This window comes from Manis javanica, chromosome 7 (assembly GCF_040802235.1).
Source record: "Manis javanica isolate MJ-LG chromosome 7, MJ_LKY, whole genome shotgun sequence".
In the NCBI taxonomy this organism is placed as follows: Eukaryota; Metazoa; Chordata; class Mammalia; order Pholidota; family Manidae; genus Manis; species Manis javanica.
In genome coordinates, this window is record NC_133162.1 from 85,921,567 (window position 1) to 85,943,773 (window position 22,207).

Sequence of the window (22,207 nt, forward strand, 5' to 3'; positions counted from 1 at the left end):
CATCAGCACTGTAAGATGCTGTAGAATCACTACCTGTCCCTCCATGCTGTACAGCCTTCCCCATGCCCCCCACCACATTATGCATGCTAATCATAATGCCCCCTTTCTTTCCCTCCACCCCCTTATTGCCCCCTTCCCACTCATCCTCCACAGTCTCATTCCCTGTGGTAACTGCTAGTCCATTCTCAGGTTCTGTGAGTCTGCTGCTGTTTTGCTCCTTCTGTTTTTTTCTTTGTTCTTGTACTCCACAGATGAGTGAAATCATTTGATACTTGTCTTTCTCAGCCTGGCTTATTTCAGTGAGCATAATGCCCTCTAGCTCCATCATGTTGTTGCAAATGGTAGGATTTGTTTTCTTCTTATGGCTGAATAATATTCCATTGTGTATATGTACCACATCTTTATCCATTGATCTACTGATGGACACTTAGGTTGCTTCCATTTCTTGGCTATTGTAAATAGTGCTGCGATTAACATAGGGGTACATATGTCTTTATCAAACTGGGCTGCTGAATTCGTAGGGTAAATTCCTAGGAGTGGAATTCGTGGGTCAAATGGTATTTCTATTTTGAGTTTTTTGAGGAACCTCCATACTGCTTTCCACAATGGTTGAACTAATTTATGTTCCCACCAGCCATGTAGGAGGGTTCCCCTTCCTCCACATCTTGCCAACATTTGTTGTTGTTTGTCTTTTGTATGGTGGGCATCCTTACTAGTGTGAGATGATATCTCATTGTGGTTTTAATTTACATTTCTCTGATGACTAGTGATGTGGGGCATTTTTTCATGTGTCTGTTAGCCATCTGAATTTCTTCTTTGGAGAACTGTCTGTTCAGTTCCTCTGACTGTTTTTTGATTGGATTATTTGCTTTTGTTTGTTTAAGTGCATGAGGTCTTTATATATTTTGGATGTCAACCCTTTATCAGATCTGTCATTTATGAATATATTCTCCCATACTGTAGGATGACTTTTTGTTCTATTGGTGGTGTCCTTTGCTGCACAGAAGCTTTTCAGTTTGATGTAGTCCCAGTTGTTCATTTTTTCTTTTATTTCCCTTGCCTGGGGAGGTATGTTCATGAAGTAGTCCCTCATGTTAATGTCCAAGAGATTTTTGCCTGTGTTTCTTTCTAAGAGTTTTATTGTTTCATGATTTACATTCAAGTCTTTGATCCATTTCGAATTTACTTTTGTGTATGGAGTTAGACAATGATCTAATTTCATTCTCTTACATGTTGCTGTCCAGTTTTGCCAACAGCAGTTGTTGAAGAGTCTGTCATTTCCTCATTGTATAACCATGGCTCCTTTATCATATATTAATTGACTGTATATGTTTGTGTTAATATCTGGACTCTCTATTCTGTTCCACTGGTCTGTGGTCTATTCTTTTTCCAGTACCAAATTGTCTTGATTACTGTAGCTTTGTAGTAGAGCTTGAAGTTGGGAAGTGAGATCCCCCCTGCTTTATTCTTCTCAGGATTGGTTTGTCTATTCGGGGTCTTTTGTGGTTCCATATCAATTTTTTAACTATTTGTTCCAGTTCATTGAAGAATGTTGTTTGTGTTTTGATACGCATTGCATTGAATCTGTAGATTGCTTTAGGCAGGATGGCCATTTTGACAATATTAATTCTTCCTAGCCAAGAGCATGGAATAAGTTTCCATTTGTTAGTGTCCTCTTTAATTTCTCTTAAGAGTGTCTTGTAGTGTTTAGGGTATAGGTCTTTCACTTCCTTCATTAGGTTTTCTCCTAGGTATTTTATTCTTTTTGATGCAATTGTGAATGGAATTGTTTTCTTGATTTCTTTCTGTTAGTTCATCATTTGTGTATAGGAAAGCAACAGATTTCTGTGTATTAATTTTGTTTCCTGGAACTTTGCTGAATTCCCATATTAGTTCTAGTAGTTGAGGAGTGGAGTCTTTAGGGATTTTTATGTACAATATCATGTCATCTGCAAATAGTGACAGTGTGACTTCTTCCTTACCAATATGGATGCCTTGTATTTCTTTGTTTTGTCTGATTGCCGTGGCTAGGACCTCCAGTACTGTGTTGAATAACAGTGGGGAGAGTGGGCATCCCTGTCTTTTTCCTGATCTTAAAGGGAAAGCTTTCAGCTTCTCACTGTTAAGTATGTTGTTGGCTGTGGGTTTGTCATATATGGCCTTTATTATGTTGAGGTACTTGCCCTCTATACCCATTTTGTTGAGGGTTTTTATCTTGAATGGATGTCTAACCGTCTAAGTTTAACTCACTTATTATACTATTATAAACAGTCTGATGACTCTTTTTTTCTCTTCCCTCTTATTCTTCCTTCTCCACTGTTTCTATGTTAGGTGTTTTATTCTCTACTGTTGTGTTTCTCTTGACTGCTTTTGTGGATAGCTGGTTTTATTTTTTGCCTTTAGTTAGTATTTAGTTGGTCTGCTTTCTTTGGTGTGATTTTATTTTCTCTGGAGACATCTATTTATTCTTAGGTGTATGTCCATCTAAAGCAGTCCCTTTAAAATACCCTGTAGAGGTGGTTAGTGGGACACAAATTCTCTCAACTTTTGCTTGTCTGGGAATTGTTTTATCCCTCCTTCAAATTTAAATGATAAGCTTGCTGGATACAGTATTCTTGGTTCAGGGTCCTTCTGTTTCATTCCATTAAATATATCATGCCATTCTCTCCTTGCCTGTAAGGTTTCCATTGAGAAGTCTGATGATAGCCTGATGGGTTTTCCTTTATAGGTCATGTTTTTTCTCTCTGTGGCTGCTTTTAATACCCTGTCCTTGTCTTTGATCTTTGCCATTTTAATTATTATATGTCTCGGTGTTTTCCTCCTTGGGTCCCTTGTGTTGGGAGATCTCTGGGCTTCCATGGTCTGAGAGACTATTTCCTTCCCCAACTTGGGGAAGTTCTCAGCAATTATTTCTTCCAAGACACTTTCTATCCCTTTTTCTCTCTCTTCTTGTTCTGTTTTTATTGATCACACAGTTCTCTTAATATTCTTTCATTCCTTGAGATCTTTTATCTCTGTCTGCATCAGCTTTTCTGTATTTCTGTTCTCTGATTTCTATTCCATTCACAGTCTCTTGCACCTCATCCAGTCTGCTCTTAAATCCTTCCACTGTTTGTTTCATTTCTGTTATCTCCCTCTGGACTTCATCCCTTACCTCTTGCATATTTCTCTGCAGCTCCATCAGCATGGTTATGACTTTTTTTTTTAATTCTTTTTAAGAAAGACTGGTGATATCAGTCTTATCAGGCCTTCTCTCTGGCGTTTGAGTGATTTTTCACTGGACCAGGTTCTTTCTGTCTTTTCATAGTGATAGAAGTGATTGTCAGCGAGTAGCATGTGTATCAGCTGGGAGTACAAAGTGTCTTCCTGCTTGGTGGTCGCCTTGCCCTTCTACACTGCCTGTGCCAGTTGACTGCACAAAGGGAGCAGTCTCTGGGTTAATCCCTTGAGCTGCTGTGATTGGGGCAGCCCTCAGCAAAACCTAGGACACTGCCCATGGTTGTAGGCACACAGCATGTGTTTTCCTGCAAGAATGGTGCCCCTTCGTGCCTTCTGGACCTTGCGTTGTCTTCCTCTGCCTGTGCTGGGCAGCTGCGCTCAAGGAACAACCTCTGGGTCTGGCCCAGTTAGCTGTGTGCTGGGAGAAGACTCTGTGTGGTTGCTGTGGGTGAGGCTGCTCCCCGGTTTGTCCACAGCAATGGCCGGTCAGCCGGTTTGCTTGAAGTGCTGGTGGGGGGGAATGAGCAGCAGGCAGTTATTGTCGTGAGGGTCTTTGGAGCTGCATTACCCCCCAGGGGGTTAGGGCACCTGAACTTCCCTAAAATTTTCACCTGCTGGACTGAGTGTGCCAGGATGATTTTGTTCACCTGTTAAACCATTGTTCCTTTAAGACTTTTACAGTGCCTGCTTTTCTTTTGTCCCAGGGCAGTTGACTGTGGGGACCTGTTCACAGTCTGTCTTGGATTTTAGTTTAATCTTTCTCTAATATCCAGTACACCATACAATGTGTGTCTGTTCTCCCGGTGCAGATTGCTAGGGCTGGTTATTTAGCACTCCTGTGCTTCCACTCCCTCCCCACTCAGATTTTTTTCCTTCCTCTGGTGAGCTGAGGTAGGGGGAGTGCTTGGATCCCGCTGGGTCATGGCTTTGTATCTTACCCTTTCCATGAGATGCTGGGTCTTGCAGATGTAGGTGTACCCTGCCTGTTGTACTGTATTTTCTGGTCTCCCTTTTAGGAATAGTTGTATTAGCTGTATTTCAAAATATATATGGTTTTGGAAGGAGATTTCCACCGCCCTGCTCACACTGCCATCTTGAGAAAATCCTGCTACTATATTTCTGAGATGTTTCTTTATGTTGGGACATAATAATTTGTGGTCTCTTGAACATCAATAATAGGGAAATCTTAACTTGTTCCAGGCTTGACACAGTGGCAGCATTGCAGTGAACATGTTTTTACCTGAGATACAATTATTGCTAACTGAAACTCATTCCACATTTCTTAAATAGCAAGTACGAGTATGTATTGTTTTAGTAGTAAGTATGTATTTGCTCAAGATCTACTATTACATGTGTAAGAATTAGCATTTTGAAAATATATTCAAAATCTTATATTAAAGAGTGCCACTATACCAGTTGCTTTGTAGTGTCTGGGCTGTGGTCTGGCTTCTAGTTAAATTTTTTCTCCACCTTCACAGATGTCCCTTGTTCAGCATGGGGGCTGTATTGGACTATATTTCAAGTTTGTGTGCTTGTTTTTTTTCTTTTAAACACTTCAGTCTTCCAATATGGGTTGTGTACAGGCGTCCATGAACACACACTCAGCTGGGAGAGTGTCACTTTTTTCTTTTCATATTATTAACGTACAATTACATGGGCAACATTATGATTACTAGACACCCCCTATTATCAAGTCCCCACCACATATCCTATTACAGTCACTGTCCATTAGCATCGTAAGATGCTATAGAATCACTACTTGTCTTCTCTGTGCTATACTGCCTTCCCCATATCCTGCCCCTGGTGCATTAAGTGTGTTAATCGTAATGCCCCCTTTTCCCCCTTATCCCTCCCTTCCCACCCATCTTCCCCAGTCCCTTTACCTTTGGTAACTGTTAGTCCATTCTCAGGTTCTGTGAGTCTGCTGCTATTTTGTTCCTTAAATTTTTTCTTTGTTCTTATACTCCACAGATGAGTAAAATCATTTGATACTTGTCGTTCTCTGCCTGGCTTATTTCACTGAGCATAATACCCTCTAGCTCCATCCATGTTGTTGCAAATGGTAGGATTTGTATTCATCTACTGATGGACACTTAGGTTGCTTCCATTTCCTGGCTATTGTAAATAATGCTGCGATAAACATAGGGTTGCATATGCCTTTTTTCAAACTGTGCTGCTGCATTAGTAGGGTAAATTCCTAGGAGTGGAATTCCTGGGTCAAATGGTATTTCTATTTTTAGTTTTTTGAGGAACCTCTGTACTGCTTTCCACAATGATTAAACTAATTTACATTCCCACCAACAGTGTAGGAGGGTTCCCCTTTCTCCATATCCTCACCAACATTTGTTCTTGTTTGTCTTTTGGATGGTGGCCATCCTAACTGGTGTGAGGTGATATCTCACTGTGGTTTTAATTTGCATTTCTCTGATGATTAGCAATGTGGACCATCTTTTCATGTGCATGTTGGCTATCGGAATTTCTTCTTTGGAGAGGTGTCTGTTCAGAACCTCTGCCCATTTTTTTAATTGGCTTATTTGCATTTTGTTTGTTGAGGTGTGTGAGCTCTTTTTATAATTTGGATGTCAACCCCTCATTGGACTTGTCATTTATGACTATATTTTACCATAATATAGGATGCCTTTTTGTTCTGCTGATGGTGTCCTTTGCTGTACAGAAGATTTTAGTTTGATATGGTCCCCATTTGTTCTTTTTTCTTTAGTTTCCCTTGCCCAGGGAGATATGTTCATGAAGAAGTTCCTCATGTTTATGTACAAGAGAATTTTGCCTATGTTTTTTTCTAAGCATTTTATGGTTTCATGACTTACATTCAAGTCTTTGATCTGTTTTGAATTTACTTTTATGTATGGGGTTAAACAGTAATCCAGTTTCATTCTCTTACATGTAGGTACCCAGTTTTGCCAACACCAGTTGTTGAAGAGGCTGTCATTTCTCCATTGCATACGCATGGCTCCTTTATCATATATTAATTGACCATACATACTTGGTTTATATCTGGGTTCTCTAGTCTGTTCCATTGGTCTATGTGTCTGTTCTTGTGCCATTACCAAATAGTCTTGAATAATGTGAATTTGCAGTAGAGCTTGAAGTCAGGAAGCGTAATTCTTTGCTTTATTCTTCCTTCACAGGATTGCTTTGGCTATTCAGGGTCTTTTGTGGTTCAATATGAATTTTAGAACTATTTCCTCTAGCTCATTGAAGAATGCTGTTGGTATTTTAATAGGGATTGCATTGAATCTGTAGATTGCTTTAGGCAGGATGGCCATTTTGACAATATTAATTCTTCCTATCCATGAGCATGGGATGTGTTTCCATTTATTGGTTTATTCTTTAATTTCTCTCATGAGTGTCTTGTAGTTTTCAGAGTATAAGTCTTTCACCTCCTTGGTTAGGTTTATTCCTCAGTATTTTATTCTTTTTGATATAATTGTGAATGGAATTGTTTTCCTGATTTATCTTTCTGCTAGTTCATCATTAGTGTATAGGAATGCAACAAATTTCTGTATATTAATTTTATATCCCACCACTTTACTGAATTCTAGTAGTTTTGGAGTGGATTCTTTAGGGTTTTTTATATATAATATCATGTTATCTACAAACAGGGACAGTTTAACTTCCTCCTTACCAATTTGGATGCCTTTTATTTCTTTGTGTTGTCTGATTGCTGTGACTAGGACCTCTAGAACTATGTTGAATAAAAGTGGGGAGAGTGGGCATCCTTGTCTTTTTCCTGATCTTAAAGGAAAAGCTTTCAGCTTCTCGCTGTTAAGTATGATGTTGGCTGTGGGTTTGTCATATATGGCCTTTATTATGTTGAGGTACTTGTCCTCTATACCAATTTTGTTGAGAGTTTTTATTATGAATGGATGTTGAATTTTGTCAAATGCTTTTTCAGCATCTGTGGAGATGATCATGTGGTTTTTGTCCTTTTTGTTCATGTGGTGAATGATGTTGATAGATTTTTGAATGTTGTACCATCCTTGCATCCCTGGTATGAATCCCACTTGATCCTGATGTATGATCTTTTTGATGTATTTTTAAATTCTGTTTGCTAATATTTTGTTGAGTATTTTTGCATCTGTGTTCATCAGGGATGTTTTTCTGTAACTTTATTTTTTTGTGATGTCTTTGCCTGGTTTTGGTATTAGAGTAGTAGAGATGTTGGCCTTGTAGAATGAGTTTTGGAGTATTCTCTCCTCTTCTACTTTTTTGGAAAACTTTAAGGAGGATGGATATTAGGTCTCTACTAAGTTTTTGATAAATTTCAGCAGTGAAACCATCTGTTCCAGGGGTTTCGTTCTTAGGTAGTTTTTGAAATACCACTTCAATTTCTTTATTGGTAATTGGTCTATTTAGATTTTTCTATTACTTCCTTGGTCAGCCTTGGAAGGTTGTATTTTTCTAGAAAGTTGTCCATTACTTCTAGGTTATCCACTTTGTTACCATATAATTTTTCATACTATTCTCTCATAATTCTTTGTATTTCTGTGGTGTCTGTAGTGATTTTTCCCTTCTCATTTTTTATTCTGTTTCTATGTGTAGACTTTCTTTTTTTCTTGATAAGTCCAGCTAGGGGTTTATCTATTTTGTTTATTTTCTGAAAGAACCCGCTCCTGTTTTCATTGATTATTTCTATTGTTTTATTTTTCTGAATTTTATTTATCTCTGCTTCAATCTTTATTATGTCCCTCCATCTACTGACTTTGGGTATTGTTTGTTCTTCCTTTTCTAATTTCATTAATTGTGAGTTTAGACTGTTCATTTGGGATTATTCTTCTTTCCTGAGGTAGGCCTGTATTGCGGTATGCTTCCCTCTTAGCATGGCCTTCACTGTGTCCCACAGATTTTGCGGTGTTGAATTATTGTTGTCATATGTCTCCATATATTGCTTGATCTGTGTTTTTATTTGGTCATTGATCAATTGGTTATTTAGGAGCATGTTTTTAAGCCTCCTTGTGTTTGTGGGGTCTTTAATTTTCTTTGAGTAATTTATTTCTAGTTTCATACCTTTGTGATCTAAGAAGGTGGTAGGTATAATTTCAATCTTTTTAAATTTACTGAGGTTCTTTTTGTGTCCTAGCATATGATCTATTCTTGAAAATGTTCCATGTGCACTTGAGAAGACTGTGTATCCTTTTGCTTTTGGATGGACTGTTCTGTAGATGTCCGTTAGGTCCATCTGTTCTAAAATGTTGTTCAGTGCCTCTGTCTCTTTATTTTCTGTCTGGTTGATCTGTCCTTTGGAGTGAGTGGTGTGTTGAAGTCTCCCAAAAGGAATGCATTGCATTCTATTTCTCCCTTTAATTTTGTTAGTATTTGTTTCACATATGTAGGTGTTCCTGTGTTGTTGCATAGATATTATAATAGTTATATCCTCTTGTTGGACTGACCCCTTTGTCATTATGTAATGTCTTTCTTTGTCTCTTGTTACTTTCTTTGTTTTTGAAGTCTATTTTGTCTGATAGAAGTACCACAACTCCTGCTTTTTTTCCCTATTAGTTACTTGAAATATCTTTTTCCATCCCTTTACTTTCAGTCTGTGTATGTCTTTGGGTTTGAAGTGAGTCTCTTGTAGGCAGCATGTAGGTGGGTCTTGTTTTTTTATCCATTCAGTGACTCTACATCTTTGAATGGTGCAGTCAGACCATTTACACTTAAGGTGATTATCTAAAGGTATGTACTTTATGCCATTGCAGGCTTTGGATTCGTGGTTACCAAAGGTTCAAGGGTAATTCCCATGCTATCAAACAGTCTAATTTAACTCAATTCTTGTGCTATTACAAACACAATCTAAACATTGTTTCTTTTTTTTCTTTCTTTTTCTACCTCCTCCATTCTTTGTATATTATGAATCATATTCTGTACTCTTTGTCTGTGCCTTGGGTGACATCTATTTAGCCTTAGGAATACTTTCATCTATAGGATTCCTTCCAAAATCTACTGTAGAGGTTATTTTTGGGTGGTAAATTCTCTCAGCTTTTGCTTATCTGAAAATTGTTTAATCCCTCCTTCAAATTTAAGTGATAACCTTGCCGGGTAGAGTATTCTTGGTTCAAGGTCCTTCTGTTTCATTGCATTAAATATATCATGCCCCTCTCTTCTGGCCTGTAAGGTTTCTGTTGAGAAATCTGATGATAGCCTGATGGGTTTTCCTTTGTATTTGATCTTTTTTCTCTCTCTAGCTGCTTTTTAAAGTCTGTCTTTATCCTTGATCTTTGCATTTTTATTATTATATGTCTTGATGTTGTCTTCCTTGAGTCCCTCATGTTGGGAGATCTGTGCATCTCCATGGCTCGAGAGACTATCTCCTTCCCCAGATTGAGGAAGTTTTTCAGCAATTGCTTCCTCAAAGACACTTTCTATCCTTTTTTCTCTCTCTTCTTCTTCCGGTACCCCTATTATGCAAATGTTGTTCGATTTGGATTGGTCCCATAGTTCTCTCAATATTCTTTTATTCTTAGAGATTCCTTTTTTCCTCTCTGTGCCTCAGCTTCTTTGTGTTTTTCTTCTCTAATTTCTGTTTCATTTACCATCTCTTCTACTACATCTAATCTGCTTTTAAATCCCTCCATTGTATGTTTCATTTCAAATATGGAATTTCTTAATGATTGGATCTCCATCTTAAATTTGTTTCTGAGTTCTTGAATATTTTTCTGTACCTCCATAAGCATGTTTATTATTTTTATTTTGAACTCTCTTTCAGGAAGATTGGTGAGTTCAGTTTTATTTGACCCTTTTTCTGAGATTTGTGAGATTTTGGTCTGAACCATGTTCTTTTGACATTTCATATTTCTGTGTAATGTCCTCCAGTGCCCAGAAGCTCCATTCTCTGGAGCTGCTCAGCCCCTAGGATGAGGTTGGGGGTCATAGTGGAGCAGAGGTAGTGCCTGTGGGGAGGAAAAATCTGTTACCTTACTCCCATCTGCCATGCCTGTCTCCCTTATCTGAGCCAGTGGGCCAAGCACACAGGTATAAGCCTCTGTGCTTTTTGTTTCTAGCTGTTGTAGGCGGGGCCTCCCTCTGACTGGCCTGACACCAGCGCAGTGACTGCTGGTTTGCAAGCTGGTGCCGTCATTCCAGGAGGAAGGCTTGGCAGGCTGCATAACACAGTGGGGGGGCCTCAGAGCTGAGTAGCCAGCCAGGAGGATGGTGCACCTGAAGCTCCTCAAAGTTCCCAATCTGCTGGGAAGAGTGCGCCCAAACAACCTTGTCTCCCTATCGCTTCTCCCACGCAGCAAGCTCTGTGCAAACCCTGCCCCTTCAGCAGCCCTCTCGCTGCTAGGAAGCCTCTCAGTCAGCCTACCTTTCCCTTGTCCCAGAGCGGCTGGGTGTGTATCCCTCATACAGAAACAGCCAAAATCTGTCTCCCAGGGTGTGTTCTTGTTTTTTAATGTCTGAGGCATCTATTAGAACTTTATCAAGTTAGATAAGTATAGGTGTTCCCTGGGATCAGTAATATTTTCTTTATGTTTTTAATGCCTTTGTTTCAGTGGTACTAGTGGCTTCTCATTGTACTTGGGATAAAATCCATAATCTGTGACAGTATCTGTAAGCTGGCTTATATGATCTGGCTACCACTGCAGACTCATCTTGTGCCATGCCAGCCCCTGGCTTCTATCCTCTTCCTTAACCAAGTGAGCATTTTTCCCCCCTGTGTGCACGTGATACTCTTTCTGACTGAAAAGTTATTGATCCCATTCTTTTCATCCAGCCAACTCCTTCATGCCTCAACTACAGTTGGTTTTTTTTCTTTTTTAAAACTTAGTATTTTATATTGAGGTACATACAATAAAATGTACAAATCTTAGTGTACAGCTTGATGAATTTTGATATGTGTATACTTTAAATTTACTTCCTGAGAGAAGCTTTCCCTACCCTGTCCATCTAAATATGCTCTTTCCCCTGTCTACAGTTGATCTAACCCTGCACATATACAATTTGTTGATTTTATGTCATTTATGAGATTATGGTTTTTTTCCTCTGTGTACTTCCTGAAGGCAGCTGTACTTTATAGTGTTTTGTTGATCACACTGTAACACTGGTACCCTGCACATATAGGCACCCAATAAACATTTATTTAATGAATGAATTCTAAAGAAACAACAACACTTCATTGACTTTCTTGGCCCCTGTGAAAATTAGACCATTGTCTTCAGGAATACAATACAGTGATCTCTTAGGCCCCTTACTTACTGAATATTGTATGTATCATTTATGCTTCAGTTTTTCTCTAAATCAGTTTCTTTCTATATCCATTTCGAAATTTGTTGAAATTTTCATTTTCAGTGAGTTCGTATGACAGTGTGAAGTTCTTATTGTCTTTCCATGTCAGAAGAGTAACACATATAAACTTGGAGGTTTCAGTATATAGTCTCACTTCCATTTTATTTATAAAATTGCTGGGAAAATCCAGATACCAGTTCCTTTTCCTGAGAAGTATGTTTTCACCTTTCTTCATTCAAAGAGCCAGTTTATCAAATTAACAGTTATGTGTTAAGAATAGCTTTACATTAGGTCTTATGAGAAGTATATAAAGAAATTAATTGTTACTTTTCAGGAACTCATAGTATTTAAGGAAGATTAATAAATTGGTAGGATGTTGGATGTGAGGGAGTTTCATTAGTTCATGACTACAGTGTAAAAAACCTGAACTTACGTGATTAAAATGGAAGTGTAAAAGTAGAGAGCAAATATGAAGGAGACTGTAAAAACAATTAATGGGGCTTCATTCTGTGTAAGTTGAAGCTGCAGAATTCGAATATATAAAGTAAAAATCTCAAGTTGTGAGAGTAGAAGAATGATAGTATCATCAAAGAAAGAAGTATTGGAACATGCAAGTTTTGTAGTTAACACATTCTGAATTTGAGATTACAGTAGGGCATTCTGTGACAGTGACCACTGTGCACTTAGATGTGCAAGATTGGAACTGGGGAGAGGGATTAGAGAGAAGTAATTGTCTGCACTGATGTAATGGAAAAGCCATGGGGATAGATAAGCACTACAAGATAAATGTAGTGAAAGGATCGTAGAGGACTGAGTTTTACACCACAGGAAATACCTGCATTCAGGCTGTGAAACAGAAAAAGGGAGCTATTGAAAGAGATGTAGAAAGAGTAGTTGGAGAGGTAAGAACAGAACCAGGAAACTCATTAAAGCGAACGCCAAGAATGAGCAGAGGGAAGCAGACCCTGCCCAGAAAGAGGTGGCCTCTAGAGCCAAATATTGTAGAAAATTCTAAGAAAATGCAAACAGGTAAAGAAAGGGCCACTGACTTCAAAGTCTTAATGACTTGCAATAGTTCAGTAGAATGTAGAAGACAAGAACCAGGTTTCAGGAGCTTTAGGCAGTGTGTGTAGTGGAGTCATCCAAGGCAGGAAGAATAATCAATTATTAAGAAGTCCCACAGCATATAAAGAACTCACATGCCTCAACACCCAAAAAGCAAATAACCCTATTAAAAAATGGGTGGAGGATATGAACAGACAATTCTCCAAGGAAGGAATTCAGATGGCCAACATGCACATGAAAAGATGCTCCGTATCACTAATTATCAGGAAATGCAAATTAAAACCACAATGAGATATCACCTCACGCCAGATAGGATGGCCGACATAGAAAAGAATAGGAACAACAAATGCTGGTGAGGATGTGGAGAAAGGGGAACCCTCCTACACTGCTGGTGGGAATGTAAGCTAGTTCAACCATTGTGGAAAGCAGTATGGAGGTTCCTCAAAAGACTCAAAATAGAAATACCATTTGACTCATGAATTCCACTTCTAGGAATTTATCCTAAGAATGCAGCAGCCCAGTTTGAAAAATACATATGCACCCCTATATTTATCACAGCACTATTTACAATAGCCAAGAAATGGAAGCAACCTAAGTGTCCATCAGCAGATGAATGGATAAAGAAGATGTGGTACATATACACAATGGAATATTATTCATCCATAAGAAGAAAACAAATCCTACCATTTGCAACAACATAGATGGAGGTAGAGGGTATTGTGCTCAGTGAAATAAGCCAGGCGGAGAAAGACAAGTATCAAATGACTTCACTCAACTGTGGAGTATACGAACCAAAAAAAAAAAAAACTGAAGGAACAAAACACAGCCGACTCACAGAACCCAAGAATGGACTAACAGTTGCCAAAGGGAAAGAGACTGGGGTGGGGGTAAGGGAGGGAGAAGGGGAATAAGGGGCATTATGATTAGCACACATAATGTAGAAGGGTGCACAGGGAAGGCAGTATAGCACAGAGATGACAAGTAGTGACTCTGTAGCATCTTACTATGCTGATGAACAGTGACTGTAATGGGGTATGTGGTAGGGACTTGATAATGGGGGGAATCTGGTAACCACAGTGTTGCTCATGTAATTGTATATTATTGACACCAAAAAAAAAAAAAAAGAAGAAGTCCCACAGCAAAAGAAAAGAGAAACAGAATGTTAACAAGGTTTCCAGTAGGTTATGTTAAGGTTTGTTTGTTTTCTTAATGAAATAAATTACCAGCAACTATCTGTAAGGAGTCAATGGACAGGGCGAGATTAAAGAAACATGGGCTGGGATGGACATAGGAATGAATAATTGAAGTGGCAACCGGAGAGTTGGGAAGACACAGGGGTATAATCACTTTGAGACTTCATAGTCTAGAAATGAGCTGTTGTGAGAAGGAGCTTTGTAAACTGGAGCACGCTGTATTAATATAATCAGTTTTGTCTATCAGAAAAAGGATGGTTGTAGCAGAAATCATGCTGAACTGCAAATCTGGAGACCCATGTTCTTGTCTTGGCCTGGCTATGTGGAGTTGTGATATCTTGGAAAGGGCATTTTGTGTTTTCTTCTGTAGACTCAGTGCTCTCTTCTTAAGTCTGAGGTAGTCACACTATACTGTTTCAGAGCAAAAAATCTAGGTTTGAAATTTTCTGTTTCAGCAATACACGAGTAAATGAAGAAAAGTGAATGTATAGACATATGTATTTGGGCATAGGGAGAGGGAAGATGAGGAAGTTTAGCTCCCATAGCCTTAATGGAGGCCAGCTGCTACTATTGGAGAGGTAGAATTGGAGAATATAAATAATTTATTTATATCCATTTTTTTTTTAGTAATTACTTGGCATTCTACCATGTTTCATTATTCCAAGCAATAGGTGATGCAGTAGAAAGAGTTCAGAGGTCTGAGTTTGAGTTACAACCACACTACTTATAGGTTTTCTGTGTGGTTGAAGTTGGTCATATAATCACTTTGAGACTTCATAGTCTAGAAACGAGCTATTGTGAGAAAGAGCTTTGTAAACTGGAGCATGCTGTATTAATATAATCAGTTTTTGTCTATCAGAAATGTCCCTTCTGATCCCATAATAAGTAGCAGAAGAAGTAGTAGTGATAATGGTACTACTAGTAGCTGACTTTATATGGGGCTTGTTGCATGTGGGGCACTATCTAAAAGCACATGCCATTTAACCCTTGTAATAATCCTATGAAGTAAGTAATGCTAGTATTATTCCCATATCAGAGATAACGAAACTGAGGCATAGAGATAGTAATATACCCGAGACCAGACAGCTGGTGTGTGAAGGAGCCAGAATGCACATCTAGGCAGTTTTACTTCTGAGACCATGCTCATGAGTGTGGTAATATAACTTTGCCTCAGTTAATTAAGATAAACGGGCTTAATTTAAATTGCCATCAGTTTCAATGAATTTTTAATAGCAAGATTAATTGAATTAAGAAATAGCAACTCAATTTAATGGCAAATATGGTCATACTGGAGTAGTAAACCAATACAATTCTATCTTAAAAGCATATTTTGCTTAAATAAAAACTGTTAGTTGACAGTTTTCATTAAATCTCAAGAGAGTTTGACTTTTATTTTTTCAGGAACACAAAGAGGGTCAGCTTACATCCATGCCCCGAGAGGTTTGCAGATCATTTGTGAAAATTATAGCAGAAGTCCTTGGATCACCTCCAGACTTGGAATTATTGGCAATTATCTTCAATTTCCTTTTAGCAGTTCACCCTCCTACTAATACTTATGTTTGTCACAACCCCACAAACTTCTACTTTTCTTTGCACATAGGTAGGTATAATCATTTTTGTTAGATCTTGGCTATTTCCATTTTCATTTTTTCTTCCCACTTGATCCACATTTGATATTCATTGAATGACTTCTGTGCTAGAAACTGCCCTAAATTGGGACAGGGCAAAGGGCTATAAAATGAACCAGACATGGTTAAATGACAAGCAGAGACAGGAGACATCTACTGAAATACAGTAAGAAGCACTATTTGGTAAGTACCTAATAGATGTAATAGAAGAACTAATTGGATTTCAGAGGAATGAGGGGTCCATAAGAAAGTTGTGGAGAAAGGAGATTTAATAGATTATATATCTGACATAGGCATTGAAGAATTTAGGTACAGTATGTTAGGTAGACTGGATAATTAGCATTCTAGGTAAAGATATTGAGTTTTAAAGGGTGGAAAAATAGAAAGAGAAAATAAAGAACAGTGAATTTTACCTAAGTATAGGGATTGATAAAGGAGTAGTAAGAAATAATACCATAAATATCATTTTGGACCATCATTTATTTACATTTTCTCCCAAGGTCATATTAAATGGACCCTTAAATGTAAGGCCAGAGAATTTGAACTTGTATTCTGGTTAGGGGTCATTGAGGTCATTAAGGGTTTTGTTTTCTCATGTGTGTTTGTTTTGAGCAAAGGGATATGAGGTAAGTAAATTATTGCAGTAAAATTCAGGAAAGAGAAACCACCTATAGAGAAGGGAGCTGAAGCTCTTAGAATGGATGAAACTACTAAAGAAATGTGCAGAAAGAAGTAAAAAAGAAGCTCGGGATAGAACTATAAGGAAGAGTAACCAGTGTAAGGACAAGATGGTATAGTCAGAGTTTTAACAGAGTTAAGAAAACGTAATGTGGTAAGAAAGCAAGTAGGAATGTACCTGTGAGAAAGCTAGATAGTAAATTTAGAGAGGAAAACTGGTTGTGAAATAGCCATTTTAAGGAATGTATTATATGAATAAAATGATTCAGCAGCAGTAAAAATCCAAATGAAGACAGCATGACTTTGTATTGGGTTCAGTACATGTATAGTGAATAAAATTCTGTCAAGATTCTGGGAGCAGGGTAGTTGCAAAGATAAGTAAATTATGGTCTCCTACCTTAAGGGAGCTTACAGCCTGATGGAGGGGAGAGCAACACAGACAGATAATTACACTGTTTGGAAAAGCACAGTGATATAAATGTTTCATTTTCTGGTAGCATAGAGCACGGTGAGGGGATGTTTCCCAGGATACTGCCTGCTCTAAGTCTTAAAGGTTGAATAACAGTGAAGGGAAGGGCATTCCAGGTGGAGCAAAAGCTTAATGAGATGCTGTGTGCAATGGGTTGTTGTAATGTTAAAAAAAAAAATGCTGAAAAGGGAAATGCAGACAGATCATGGAGATTCTTGCAGACAAGAAGCTTGGGCTTTAGTATCTAGAGTGGTAAAAAAGCAACAGAGAGCCACTGGAAGATTTTAAGCAAGATTGACATTTGTAGAGTTCTGGTAACTATGAGGATTTGAGGGTGACCAGGTGCCCATCATGGATACTATTTAGAAGTCTGTGACAATCATCCAGGTGAGAGTGGTAAAAGCCTGCATTGTAGCACTATGCTAGGGATGAGAAGAGTTCAAGAAACAGGAAATTAAGTTAGTGGAACCTGGAGGCTGACTTAGTATGGATAAAGTAAAGGCAGGGTCAAGGGTGGCTTCAGGTTTCTACATGGGAAATGGATGCTTCTACCACATGAACCAGAGAACAAAACAGGAGGGGTGAATTTAGGGCAGAAAGATGATTCAGATTTTTGTTGCATTTGTGGTGCACTTACGAAATCAAGCAGTTAAATTTGCAAGTATGAAGCTCAGAAAAAAAGAAGCTGGAAATAGCAATTTTGGATTTATATTGGACATTGAAGGGGATATGTAAAAGTAGAAGACCCAGTCCTTTCCTCAAGGAATAAAGAGATGAGCAGTCTCCTTGAAGAGCTCATATTAACATATAAAAAAGTATACAGTTAGCTATTAAACTCTAGAAATAACTGCAATTGGAATAAAAAGAAAATAGAAGTTAATGTGGCTAGTAATAGTCACGAAAAATCAAATGTACATTAGTATAAAATATGCCATATGTTTTCACTTTGAACATCTTCGTAAAAATTTGTATTTAATTATTTGCTTTTAAAGTTATATTCTTGTTTTATCCTGTTTAAAAATTTTACTGTTTCAATTTTTATTCTAGATGGCAAGATCTTTCAGGAGAAAGTACAGTCAATCATGTACCTGAGGCATTCCAGCAGTGGAGGAAAATCTGTTACTAGCCCTGGATTTGTGGTAATAAGCCCATCTGATTTTACTGCTTCACCACCTGAAGGTAAAAATAACAGTAATGAAAATATAATCCTTCCTCATTTAGTTCTGAACATTGACAGATAAATAAACTATACATGTTTTAGCAGTATAATATAACTTGATGGACTAAATAAATGGAAGGTTAAATTTAAAAATTATAGAATGTATTTAAGGAATTCATTTCACTAGTTTCTTCTGTCAGTAACACACACTCAACATAGCAAGGAATACTCAGGAAACTTAAGATACAAATGAGGTTTATGCTGTTCTGCTCTGAAATTCTGTCCCCTCTTATCATAGTCATTTGTCTTTCATTAAGCTTCTGATTTATTTTCCCATTTTCCTCAAAAGCTTTGCATAACTTACTCTCTCCTTTCTACCTAAACTTATCATTCTAGACAACTTCACTTGCTGTGTGAATGACCATCCAACAGTACAGTCTCACGTTCCTTGACACTGGGGATCTTTCCCTCTACTTTATCTTCCAATATGCATGCATCTGTCTTGGACTTTGTCATCATTAAGAATGCTTCCCACCTCTGAAACTGTAGTAATAACCTATCTTCTGGCTTCTCTATCTCCATCCCAAGTTCCCTTCTGCCTGTTATCCCCATCCAGCCTAGGTCCCATTAGCCAATAGTTTCCTTAACACTATCTTCAATTTCCTTGTCCCTTTGGCCTTCTGGCATTCTTGACCTCAAAAACCCTAATCTTGCCTCAGTCTATCTTCATGCTGCTGAAAGCTGCTAGAGAAGGTTATCTCTGAGAATTCCTACAGTTACAAGGATCTCAATTGTAGTAGGCCTTTTAATGCTGCCCTGTAGTTTTTCTTTATGTAAAGAATCAATTCCCTCTACTATTTCCCTCACAAGTATATATTCAAGTCTTTAAGCTTACAATATTTTTCTGTCTTCCTAGTTTACTCTTAACAGACTACCTCATCTCTACTTTTATAGAGAAAGAATAGGTACATGTCTTCTAGTTGTGTGAACTGATTGGACACCTCTTTCTTTCCTGACCACTGTCCTCTTCCATACTGAGACATTGCTTTCATTGTCAGTCCAGCCTACTTTTATCTCTAGCTCCAATGCGTATTATTGAACAGTGGCAGGTAAAATAGAGATATGGATGGGCAGGATGTGTTTCAGCACATTTTAAGGCTGTGTTCTATTAGTTTTATTTGGAATTTTATAGGAAATGTCTGTTTTAAAATCATTGTGCATCGCTCTGTAACACTTTTAAATACAGTCATGCTTCCATTTTTTCCAGGTCTTTTGAGCAGAATCTCTTGGCAGACTTAGCCCTTCAGCCAAAATCAAGAAATTGCTAAGAAAAGCTTCTGAGCTAAGGAGCTGTTTTATTGCCACAAAGCCTATGCTCTACAGCAGTTCATTCAGTGCCTATTTACTCTGTATCAGTGCTTTTCAAGTTCTAGCATGTAAAAAACAATCCCCTGGAGAGCTTGTTAAAACACAGATCCCCGGGTCCTCCTTCATGCATTCTGATTCAGTAGATATAGAGTGGAGCCTGAAAATATACATTTCTAACAGTCACACAGGTGGTGTTGATCCCCATTCTGCTGGTATCCCACACCTTGCGTAGCTTTCAGTTATATCCCATGCACTTAGAATGAGAATGATTTTTCTGGCCTCCTCTTACACAGATATTAAAAGCAGCAAATTGGAGATCTATGGCAAGAAGAAGAAAAAACTATTCCTTCTTACTAGACATGCCTACAGAAGTGAAGGAGAAAGAGAACAGGCTAGGGCCATTTGGCCTAATAATAATAATTACAACTATTACTACTGTTCATTAAGCCCCTATTATGTGCCAGACACTATGCTGGAAGCATCACAAATATGATCTCACTTAATCCTTAAGCAACCTTGCCAAGTCTATATTCTGATCCTCAGTTTACATTTGCAGCAACTGACACTCATATAATTAAATAATTTACCTAAAGCCACCTAACAGTTGGATCCAGTAGTACTGGTGGCAAAGCCCACACTCTTTCCATTGTATCAAACTGCATCCTAGTGACTGCTAGCCTGGGGCAAGTTAAGTTTCCCTTAATTCATTTAATTTCACTATAGTAGAACAGTTAATCCTGATGACTTTGATTCATTCAGTCAATATTGTATTTTGTTAAGCAGACAGGAAAAAACACCTGGAAGATTTTAATAAAAAGTAGTTGAAAGAAAAACAGTTTGGGCAAGTTAAGAATTTTAAACATTAGTACTAGGAACATTAACCTATATGGATTCTTTAAGATTGCTAGATAAATGGGTTATTGCTGTGGTTGTGTCTGGTAGTCCAGAAAAGAAGTGGTCCCACTTAATAGGTTTTTAAATAACATTTTTCTGTCTACTCTTACCAGGAAACAATTCCTCCAATATTATTCCACAACAGATGACTGCCAACATGTTGCGCTCTAGAAGTCTACCAGCATTTCCTACTTCTTCATCTCTAATACAACCACAAAAACTGACTGGAAGTTTGGGTTGTAGTATTGACAGGTTACAAAATATTGCAGATAATGATGTCACTTCCCAACCAGAGAAACTGAATTCTCTGGAGAGTTCTGAGACGCTGAAAAAAAGCAAAGAAGATGACTTCATCAGTAGCTGTGAGTCTGCAAAAACTGTTTGTGAAATGGAAGCTGTACTTTCAGCCCAAGCCACTGTCCCTGGTGTTTCAAAGGGAACAGTGGGATTTCCAGTGGTCAGAATAGATCATAAAGACTTGGGAGCAGAACCCAGATCAAATGGTGACAGTCCTGGGGATGAGTCCTGCCCACGTCGACCTGATTACCTAAAGGGACTGGCCTCATTCCAGCAAAGCCACAGCACTATTGCAAGCCTAGGGCTAGCTTTTCCCTCCCAGAATGGATCTGCAGCTCTTGGCCATTGGCCAAGTCTTATTGACAAGAACACTGATGATTGGGAAAACCTTGCCTTTTCTCTCACCTATGAGCCAAACTACAACCTAACTACCAATGCTAACAGGTACTCACATGTTTTTGTTGACCCTCCCTACCTCATTTTCCTATTCTTTGAAGAGTATCTACACTTGTAGAAACATCTTCATTATTGTCATGTCTTAGAAGACAACATACATACTAATAACAAACAGTAAGATGTCTTTTCCCTTAATCTAGATAATATTGATATTCCATATTTAACTGAAGACTAAGTCATGCATAGCTCTCAAAGAAAAAAAATATCTTGTGGTTTATTTAATTCCTATGGTTATTAGAACAACTCTTCAAGGAAATTATAAGATTTATCATTCTTTCTGAAAGTATCACCTGTCCAATTAAACATTCTGTGATAATGGAAGTGCTTTACCTGTGCTTTCCAATGTAGTAGACACCAGTTACATATGCCCATTGAGCACTTGGAGTGTGGCCAGTGCAACTGAAGAGCTGACTAAATGACACAGCTGGCAAGTGACTACCATACTGAACATCATAGATGTAGCATAGAATAGTATTTAGTAGACTATATGCCTAAAAAATATTGGTGTTAAAAAGTGATTGCAAATCTGTTAATCATAGTGAAATGAGAAAACTGTTTTTAAACTTTATGAACTTTAGTTTCACATGTTTAAATTATTACTACTCATCACAGTCCTTAAGGTAATCATCATGTACTTTTCTCCCTAATACTGTTCAGTTAAGACTTTTTGGGTCTCTGTTTTAGTGTAACTGAAGACTGCTTGGTGCCTATCTGCTGTGGACTATATGAACTCTTAAGTGGAGTTCTTCTGGTCCTGCCTGACATCATGCTTGGAGATGTACTGGAGCTTATTCAAGCAGACACGCTTTTAGTGCTTGTTAACCATCCATCACCTGCTATACAACAAGGCGTTATTAAAGTAAGGACAAATACTAGATGTGTTAATTCAGAAAAATTAATATACGTAATTTAAATTTTGAACATATATGATAAAGTAGACCTAAAGCTTTATTTTATACTTAGGAGTAATAGACTGACAAAGTTTGTTACTTCTTTTTTTTTTTTAATTAATTAATTTTTATTTTTTTGAAGAACATTATGTTTACTAGGCTCTCCCCTACCCCAAGTTCCCCCCTACAAACCCCATTACAGTCACTGTCCGTCAGCAGAGTAAGATGTTATAGAATCACTACTTGTCTTCTGTGTTGCAAAGCCCCCCCCCTTTACCCCACCCCCCACATTATACATGCTAATCATAATACCTCCTTTCTTCTTCCCTGCCCTTATCCCTCCCAACACTCCCATTCTCCCCAGTCCCTTTCCCTTTGGTACCTGTTAGTCCATTCTTGTGTTCTGTGATTCTGCTGCTGTTTTGTTCCTTCAGTTTTTTCTTTGTTCTTATACTCTACATATGAGTGAAATCATTTGGTATTTGTTTTTCTCCGCTTAGCTTATTTCACTGAGTATAATACCCTCTACCTCCATCCACGTTTTTGCAAATGGTAGGATTTGTTTTCTTCTTATGGCTGAATAATATTCCATTGTGTATATGTACCACATCTTATTTATCCATTCATCTACTGATGGACACTTAGTTTGC

At 38.0% G+C, this 22,207-nt stretch overlaps 1 protein-coding gene across 7 annotated transcripts in view; it reads left to right on the forward strand.

The window, feature by feature from the left end:
• LYST (lysosomal trafficking regulator) overlaps nucleotides 1-22,207 on the forward strand; it is a 239,092-nt gene that overhangs the window by 90,683 nt on the left and 126,202 nt on the right. For all 7 annotated transcript variants that reach the window (XR_012133309.1, XM_073241266.1, XM_073241262.1 and 4 more), the window contains 4 exons: nucleotides 15,120-15,318; nucleotides 17,541-17,672; nucleotides 20,028-20,655; nucleotides 21,352-21,526. Coding sequence is in view for 6 of the 7 variants with exons in the window: in XM_073241266.1 (XP_073097367.1) it covers nucleotides 15,120-15,318; nucleotides 17,541-17,672; nucleotides 20,028-20,655; nucleotides 21,352-21,526 (1,134 nt within the window). In the remaining variant the exon portion in view is untranslated. The remainder of the gene's footprint in view (nucleotides 1-15,119; nucleotides 15,319-17,540; nucleotides 17,673-20,027; nucleotides 20,656-21,351; nucleotides 21,527-22,207) is intronic.